We start from the raw sequence: 9,202 nt of genomic DNA on the forward strand, positions 1-9,202 counted from the left end.
TACTTTAGTCTTCCTTTCTAGACATGTTTCCTACCTAAATATCAAAACATACTTCCTTAATTAATGTCTTCTATCTTTTCCTCAACGCTTATATAAGTTTGGTTTGAAACTCAACTCCCATCGCCTGGCACAAATCACTTTCTTCCAGCCCTGGTTACACAGGAAGTAACGTAAAGATGGGGGGCCTCCAAGTTGCCACGTTCATTAACTGCAAAGTATCCATCGTAAAGATTAAGGGGACATTCCTGACAATAAAAATGATGAGATAAATTACCCACATCTACATCAAGAGTTGTGTGTGATGCTAAGAGATGTAAAGTTCCTGTAAGAAAATCCTGGAAGAGCTTTGACTTGAAGCCAAGGTGAACATTTTCTGGGTTAGTGGAAATATAAGTTGTCACTACTTAAGTTTTTTCTGAGTATTGTTTCTATAGTTTCCAGAGGAGGAGGAATGGTGAGCTAGGAAGGAACTGCTATGCCGCTGCCGGCCCAATATCAAGTCCAGCGTCCTTACAGCTTTGAAGAATTCCAGAGAACCGCGAGGCGTGGAATTCAAGGTGGCTCCGCCTTTCCCTTCCTCAAGCTGGCTGCCCTGGCGACAGTGCGGGCACGCTGCGCGAAGCACTCTGGGAGCGGAAAGAGGCTGCGACGGCGGCTGCCGAACCGGAAGGGGAGGAGCTGGGCCTGGAGGATCTGCGGGTACTGCTGCTGTTGTCGGTGTTTGTGGATCGCTGAGAGCCGGGCCTGGCGGGCGGGGTGTGTCGCGATGCCTGAGCTGGCGGTGCAGAAGGTGGTGGTCCACCCCCTGGTGCTGCTCAGTGTGGTGGATCATTTCAACCGGTGAGCGGGCGGCGCGGGACGGCCTCGCGAGTTGGCGGCGCTGGGGCTGCTGAGTCACGGGCACGCTGGGGACAGCGCGGCGGCCGCGGGTGGTCCAGGCTGGTGGACGGGGTGCTGACCTCCCTCGGCTCACGGAGCCGTCGGACCCAGCATAGCGCTCGCGTCCCGACCGCCACTCCGGGGCCTGGGCCGCTGTTTCTTTTATCGTAATCTTGGTGATGCCGGAGTATGGGGGGCAAGCTTCAGCTGACCCTGACCTTCGCCCTCAGGCTTGTGGCCTTCCGTCACCTTGTCCGCCCCTTTTTACCGAATAAACTCAGTATCGCAGAAAAGTGCTTCCGTCTTGCGCTTCTGTGCCTGGGAATGCTGTCCCCCGAATTCTGGTTTCAGCGCCCCGAATGGCTTCCTTGGATTGACGGTAGTGTCAATCCGTGAAGTTTCTAAATGGGAATCTGGTTTAATGGTATCTTAAAATGTGGATGTCAGCTTCTCTTAAAAAAATGAGGCAGTTGCAGATTTGGCATTAATGAATAAGGTGAGGAAACATCCCACTGATGACCCGGTAAGCTCGCTGTTTCCGCCACCTTTTGCTTTTTGGAGCCGTTGATCCTGCTAGACCTGTTGCACGTGTTTGGGAGTTTCACAAGATAATTACTTGAATTAACAAATGTAAAGACCCAGTTGGGAATACCTCCTGTAAAGTCATAGGTGCCCATTCTGCACCTTTCCTTTGTGCAACTTACTCAACCAGAGCGAAAAATAAACTCAAGAATGAGATTATGGTCCCCAGTTCGGTAATACGTGGGCTTTTCTACTGTGCAGTAATTACTGTTTTGCTCCCGTGGGATTCTAGAGGTCCTAATGGGACAGGCACTGTTTTAGTTATATTCAAACACTTGGTAAGAGGGTAACACAGGTAGACATTGCTAGTTGCTATGTCACATAACAAATACGGGATTTTAATGAATGGACTTTATAAACCAGAAGAAAAGCCCATGAGTGGGTATTTTCTTTGACAAGTGGAAACTCAGCGTTTGAAGTGCTTGCAATTTAAGAAAAACTTTTAAAAGCCACCAGGAATACAGAATCCTTTGTTTAATCCAAACCCCAGATTTAGTAAATATCGATAAATTTGCCGAACTGTATGTTAAGAAAAATACTACAGTTAAACCAACATGAAACTAGTGACTTAAGGAAGTGTGCCATTTTCCAGTGGCTTTGGTCTTTCCTTAGCAGAGAATTGTGTTGTTTCTGTGTCTCTCGTTTGCTGGTGGTTAAAGAAGAAGGCTGATGATCTGTGAAATAAGAGGGATACACTTGTAGCTCCTTAGGAGAAAATCACTGAGGAGGGCTGAACTGGAGATAGAAATTCCCAAGTAAAATCTTTCTCATTCATCTAGCTCTCTGCTCAGTATGGCTTTTCACTCGCTCCCTTGTAACTTCCGCTTAATAAGCCTAATAAGGCACACTCATGCCTCTAGGAATCACTTCCTAAGCCCTTAGACTTTACAGAGAATAAAGTACTGGAGTTTGGAGGCATGGGGAAATGTTCCAGAGAAGAATTGGCAACCTGGAAGCCAAGCCATAAAACTATTACTACTCTAGCATCTTTATCCCCAGAAAGGTTTGAGGATAGAGAGGATAGAGAAAGTTTAAGAAAAAGTAAAGTGTTTTCTTTTATAAGCGTTCATTACTCTGTCGTCAAGAGTAAGTAAAACCTGCCAGTATGCATTTGTACAAAGTGCGTGAATTCTTATATTTAATATTAAAGGCTAGCCCTACTGTATTTCTTCAGGGAGTCTGGTTCTCAAGTAAATTGTATCGCTACCGGTTGATATTTGCCATTTAGTATCTAATTGTTGGGTCCACTCTCTGTGCATGCAAACTGACCATGCGTTTTCTTTCAGAATCGGCAAGGTTGGAAACCAGAAGCGTGTTGTTGGTGTGCTTTTGGGGTCTTGGCAAAAGAAAATACTTGATGTATCCAACAGTTTTGCAGGTAAAAGACGAAGTTTACACTTTTCTGACCACGATTAAAATGTTAATTTACTTTTAAAAAATAAATAGCTAGTACCATTTTTTACTACAACTCAGAGATTCTATTTCAGAATTGCTGAAGAACAGAAAAGGGAGCCTACAGGCTACTTCTATACTAGACAGTAAATATTTTTAACTTGCTGGTCTCCATTCCAACTGTTCATTTCTTATGTTGGAATGCAAATGCCAGTACAGACAAGTGTGTAAACAAATAAGTGTGCCTATATTCCAACAAAACAGGCCATCAGTATAGCATGTCAGCTCCTGCACTAAAATTTTTAACCATTGCTATGAGTAGGGCAAGGGGAGAAGGGGGGACCTTTTTAACCATATACTTTGTGTCAAGAGTCATTACAAGAACTTTACTTTTGTGCTTCATGTACTGATTGTTTTTATGATCAAAGCAGAACAGCAAAGAACAAAAAATAATTGCTGATGTGACCTGTGGACTAGAGCTAGTAGTAATTCCAGTGTCTAAAATGACCATCCAGTAATGTAATTTACCAAATGGAAAATGTTAGAAAGTGATGGGGTTTCAGCAAGCTGGAGAGCATGTGCCCATTTAAAGGCCCTGTCCAATAGAGGCCAGTTCTTCCAGTTTTTGAAGAGAAGCTGGAAATCTGGAATTTTTATATGAATTTCCTCATTTTTGGTGGGACTAGGGTTTGAACTCAGGGCCTTGTACTTTCTAGTCAAGCGCTGTACCACTTGAGCCATTTCCTCAGCCATGAATTCCCCTCGTTTTAATGAGGGCAACTTAAAAAAAGTTAATATTAAGTTGGACAAACAAATCAGGTCTGGCCTGGGAATCTCCATTTAGGACCTCTGCTGTGGATTTCTGTCTAGATCCTAAACTAAATTTTAATGTTTTTTTTGGGGGGGGGTTCTCTTTAGTTCCTTTTGATGAAGATGACAAAGATGATTCTGTCTGGTTCTTAGACCATGATTATTTGGAAAATATGTATGGAATGTTTAAGAAGGTCAATGGTAAGTCTTGTCTTTCTGAGAAGGTGTTATGGCAGGATATGTGTGTGTGTGTGTGTGTGTGTGTGTGTGTACACGTGTACATGCACGTATGTGCTTTCACCTCTTTGTTTAATGTCAAGGGCCCTTTCACTTAGTTAGACTTAAGTAAGACAACTAGTGGTAACAAAAGAAGAAGGTAGAATAAATGAAAAACTAGATAGTAGTTTAAGGCTAGGTAGATCACCTAGGTTTGAGTGTGCAGCTAGCCCTCTGATTCCAACAGAAAAGCATAGAGCTAACAAAATCTACCTGCCCTAGAAAGCTTTAATACCAGGGTAAACCTCTTGCTGTGTCACATGCATCACTTTCACTTTATTTAATCACAGCAGCCACACTGCTTTGGACAGTTATTCCTACAGCGCTCACAGCTGCCATTTATGAGACATGAGCTTCATGTATTTGGACATTGCTTGGGATTGTTCTCTAGCTGTTTCATGTGTGACTGTTCTAAACTAGTCTGGGATGTGGCTGCCTGTGGATCACACACTGCTTATTTTCTGGGAATTCTATGTTTAGATTTTAGAATTCACAAGTATGATGAAATATGTCAAGAGTTATTTTTTGTCTGAAATTTTCAAAAAGGTTGAGACATAACTCTTGATGTTTTTATCCTTCTTGAGTCAGTTCTACAGATCTTCATGAAATCATTTAAACCTACTAAGTTTTTCCTTCCCAGCCAGAGAAAGAATTGTTGGGTGGTACCACACAGGCCCCAAACTACACAAGAATGACATCGCCATCAATGAACTCATGAAAAGATACTGCCCTAACTCAGTAAGTGCTGTCTTGAATAATATTCTTTGCTAGCTAACTCAAAAAAGAACATCCTAGGAAGGATTTGGATAGCAAATTCATTCATTTCTTTTTCTCCCATAGTTTATTGCATTACTTTGCAGTGTTCTGTGTAGTATAACTTAGTGTAGTTAGTAAATAACAGTAATATCTGCCCATTGTATGAGTTAGTTAATCCTCTCAGTAACTTTATGTTTGATTTACAAATGAGGTTAGTAAAGTGTGTTAGGTGATGGGGCAGGGATTGAAATTTGGGCTCTCTTGACTGAGCAGGTGATGGGATAATTTGAGATAAAAACTCATATTTTGTGAAGATTTTGGCTTCTAATTGAATGAATGAAATCATTTCAGTGATCTGAAGTAAAGCTAAACTTACTCCTTTTTGTCAGGTGTGACATTTGCTAAGCTGTGTTTCTCTGCCAGGTGTTGGTCATCATTGACGTGAAGCCAAAGGACCTGGGGCTGCCCACCGAAGCATATATTTCAGTGGAAGAAGTCCATGATGTAAGTCATCTCTCTGCCCAGGGAGATTAGATTGGAGGCTTACCTGAGGGATTTTCTTTTCTTTTCCATTTTCAAGTGTTGTCAATCCTTTATCTCTCTGTAACCAAGAAAAGGTGGTTGATTTCTGCTAGCAGTTTGACCTTGGATTTTTGAATTGTCAAACTTAGAAATAGAGAGCACCAAAGAATCTCTAAGCCCTCCTTTGACAAATGAAATTGAGGCCCAGACTAACCAAATATTGTTCAGTGACATTCACAGCAAAGGAAATACAGAGTCTAGAGGGCTTGTTTCTAATCTAATGAAACACCCATTGTTGAGCCTCCTCTTGCCAGTATTCTTTTCTCCTGAAGATTTTGAATCTCTGTAAACTAGATCATAGGTTTTCATATAAAGTAAGTCAGAGCAGCCAAAAGCTAGATGGCAAGATTTATCTGTGTGATCAGTTAGCACTTGAGTTGCATTGGGTATAAAAGTAAGACTTGTCAGGATATAGCTTTTCTCCATTTCCAGGAAAATCAGACCCAAGTTCCAGGATAGGACTTGATGTAAGAGTGTTTGTATGTGTGTTATCCTTATATTCGCTTGTAAAATTTGGATATTTTAGAACATCTCCTTGCTGGTGTTGCTTGCACTAAGTCCTGACCTGTTTTTGTTTAGCTCCAGGAAACTTGGAGCCAAATTTATTGCCTGGTTGTAATAAGGCTTTTATCCCTAATCTTGATCCAGTTATTTTTAGTTAATTTTTAACCCTGCCTCTTTAGAAAAGGAATTTGGGGCTATTCATACATACACACACTCATGAAGCAGATTTTTTTTTTTTTTAAGTAGGGATAAAAGGTACTTAAGGCTCAAATGAGAAGATGAAATCAGAGAAGAATTAATGTAGTCCTACAAGATTCTGAAAGGCCCTGACTATCCTAGTATCCAAAGAATGTCCTTTAGAGGATTCACATTACCTTAAATAAAATAATAGCAGCTAATATTTATAGCACATAGTGTAAGTTACATTACTTGCCCAAGGCCCCTCAGCTCCTAGCTTCCTTGTCACTTGCTGGCAGAGCCAGACTTTGAAGCTAGGCATTCTGGCTACAGAACTCCATGAAGACATTACAGGAGATGCTCAGCTTCTTCTGGCACTAGGTGTAGGAGAGTATCTCTCCATCCCATCAGAAGCCACCAGATGATCCAGTGAACCAGATCCCCCAGCGGATGCCTTGATTAGTTCAGGACACCAGAAAGTTAGCAGTTATTCTGATGGCATTGTTTTTGGTGCTCTGGTATCACCTGATTCTAGGGACAGTAAATGGTTAAAAGTTATGTTTACTGGCATGGACTTGCCTTAAATGCAAGTATTCTGTGTTTTGTTCATTCTAGAAATAACTATATGCTTTTAATATGAGTCTTGACCCTGCATACGTCCAAGTGTGAGCTTGATAGAATATTAAGATTTTCCTTTAAAAAAAAAAATTTCCTCAGGAAACAGTTTAGTGGCCACTACAATATACAAACAAGCTAACAGTAATGTCCCAGCAGACCTCACCACTGAATGTCACCACAGTGATTTTTAGCTTTGAAGGCTTATGATTTTTTTTTTTTTAAAAGAAAACCTGATGCACCATTGCCATGGGACTCTCAGTAACACACCCATGAAATTAGCTGTCCAAAAGCAGAAGATTCAAGGTCTAAAAATGAACACGTGCCAGTTTGCTTCTTGAAAGTAAATAACTATAAGTAAGCCTCTTCTCCCAGGATGGAACACCAACATCGAAAACATTTGAGCATGTGACTAGTGAAATTGGAGCTGAGGAAGCTGAGGAAGTTGGAGTGGAACACTTGTTAAGGTGAGCCCTTTGTACAGCACCTGAGTCATTACTGCCCAGAGGCTGCAGGGCATGAGGAAGATGCCTGTATCATACCCTATGTAGAGACCCAGGGTCAGGTTCTGGTCCCAGCCATCCACAAATTTCTATTCTGAACAAATCACAGCCCTTTTCTGAGCCTTGTTTTCCTTTTTTCCCCCCCCTTCTTTTTTAAAAGACAAGGTCTTATTATATAGCCCAGGCTAGCCTCAAACACTATCGCCTGCCTTAGCCTCTCATGCCCTGGCTGCTGTGATTATAGGATGCCTGGTCCTTTATTTCTTATCTATAAGAATTAGTTCATCTCCAAAGTATTTGAGTTAGAATATGTGACTTTGTGAATAGCACACCCTGTCCAGAAACTAAATGTTGACTATAACAGGAACAGCTGTATAAAAGCAGTCTGCACTCTTGACTGGATGTCCTTTCCAGTGAAGAGCCAGTTTGCTACAAAGAATCTTCATCTTGAGATAAAAAATCATCTTCACATGCTTTATTTGAAAAATTCCTATTTTTGTTGTTGGTGGTTGTGGTGGTAGGTTTTTTGTTTGGTGATTTTACATTTTAACTTGGTTTACTTTTCCTTTTTTCTTTTTCGCAGTGCTGAGAATCAAACCCAGGGCCTTTATATGCTAGTCAGGCACACTACCATTGAGCTACATCTCCAGCCCTAAAAAATTCATAGTGTTTATCAACCATAGTTTTAACCAACCTTCCAGTTCTGAAAATCACCACTGACTGAAAACATCCTAGAAATTCAGGTGGAGAAAATGCATCATATTTAGAAACAGGGAAGTTAAGGTAGAACTCTTTAATACAAGTTTACCCAGAAAGTACAGAAGATCTGAACATTTGACCCAAGCTATCTTTCTTTTTTTTTTTTAAGTGAAAGTGGCTTCATTTTAGCTCTGTCTGTAATCATCTTTTGTAAAATGCCTCTGATGAGAAAGATAAAATACAGGCCGCCAAATGACAACAAAATTAAGGTAATTTATACCCAATTCTATCAAATGGAAAAGTAACATTTTTTTCTTGTGAAAAGTTAACCCTCCCTACCAAGCTGGGTGTTTTCTTAGAATATGAGGACCTACCTGGTAACGTAGCCTGATGCTCTTTCTTGCTTTCTTGTGGGTTATTCCAGAGACATCAAGGACACCACTGTGGGCACTCTCTCCCAGCGGATCACAAACCAGGTCCATGGTTTGAAGGGACTAAACTCCAAGCTCCTGGATATCAGGAGCTACCTGGAGAAAGTAGCCACAGGCAAGCTACCCATCAACCACCAGATCATCTACCAGCTGCAGGACGTCTTCAACCTGCTGCCAGATGTCAGCCTGCAGGAGTTTGTCAAGGCTTTTTACCTGAAGACCAATGACCAGATGGTGGTGGTGTACTTGGCCTCGCTAATCCGGTCTGTGGTTGCCCTGCATAACCTCATCAATAACAAGATCGCCAACCGTGATGCAGAGAAGAAGGAGGGGCAAGAGAAGGAAGAGAGCAAGAAGGAGAGAAAAGATGACAAAGAGAAGGATAAAGATAAGGAAAAGAGTGATGTAAAGAAAGAGGAGAAAAAGGAGAAAAAGTAAAACATGTAGCTTTTTTAATTTGTAAATTAAAATCTTATAAACTAAGTCAGTGTGCCACTAGAGGGTTCTTTTTCATGTTCACTGCTTATCAAGAAGCTATCCTGGTGAGAGCTCTTGGCCTCCGGTCACTCTTGCCATGGCTTTACATGTAAGTGAATGGACAGAGAGACAGATCTGGAACCTAAACTGCAACGTCAGCTGCCATGAGCCAGGGAGAGCAATAGCTCAAGCATCTGATTATGTGAGAAAAGTGAAGAGAAATCACCATAACATTTGGTACTCTTCATTCTTTCAACCTTAAAACCAGGAGTCGAATTTTTCCCCATCTTAAAAGATTCTTGGGGTCTGTTTCTGGTAAATGACAAAATTGCTAAATGGAATGCATGGATCCCACACATCCTATGCCTCCTAACACCTTGAGTTCTGGCCCTTCTGAACTTTTGAGAGTACCACACCACGTTTTGGACCCGTAGTACAGCTCTGGCATTCTCAGGTCTTGGGATCGAGCTCCACATATTGTTGACCATCAAAGACACAATTAAATGGCTTGGTTTTTAA

General features: G+C 41.5%; 1 protein-coding gene across 1 annotated transcript; it reads left to right on the forward strand.

The window, feature by feature from the left end:
* The first annotated feature begins 647 nt into the window (after positions 1-647).
* Psmd7 (proteasome 26S subunit, non-ATPase 7) lies at positions 648-9,202 on the forward strand. Its single transcript, XM_020180663.2, has 7 exons — positions 648-840; positions 2,748-2,839; positions 3,772-3,864; positions 4,580-4,677; positions 5,119-5,199; positions 6,949-7,040; positions 8,200-9,202. The coding sequence occupies exons 1-7, from the start codon at positions 767-769 to the stop codon at positions 8,642-8,644; spliced, it is 975 nt and encodes a 324-aa protein (XP_020036252.1). The 5' UTR covers positions 648-766; the 3' UTR covers positions 8,645-9,202.

The sequence above is a fragment of the Castor canadensis genome, chromosome 15, assembly GCF_047511655.1.
Source record: "Castor canadensis chromosome 15, mCasCan1.hap1v2, whole genome shotgun sequence".
Classification (NCBI taxonomy): Eukaryota; Metazoa; Chordata; class Mammalia; order Rodentia; family Castoridae; genus Castor; species Castor canadensis.

What these genes read in the sequence shown, in the direction of transcription:
- Psmd7 (XM_020180663.2), top strand. Translation starts at nt 767, where the DNA reads ATGCCTGAGCTGGCGGTGCAGAAGGTGGTGGTCCACCCCCTGGTGCTG. An exon ending in TGTATCCAACAGTTTTGCAG is followed by an intron (nt 2,840 to 3,771) that starts GTAAAAGACGAA and finishes GGTTCTCTTTAG; the next exon opens with TTCCTTTTGATGAAGATGAC. An exon ending in CAGTGGAAGAAGTCCATGAT is followed by an intron (nt 5,200 to 6,948) that starts GTAAGTCATCTC and finishes CTCTTCTCCCAG; the next exon opens with GATGGAACACCAACATCGAA.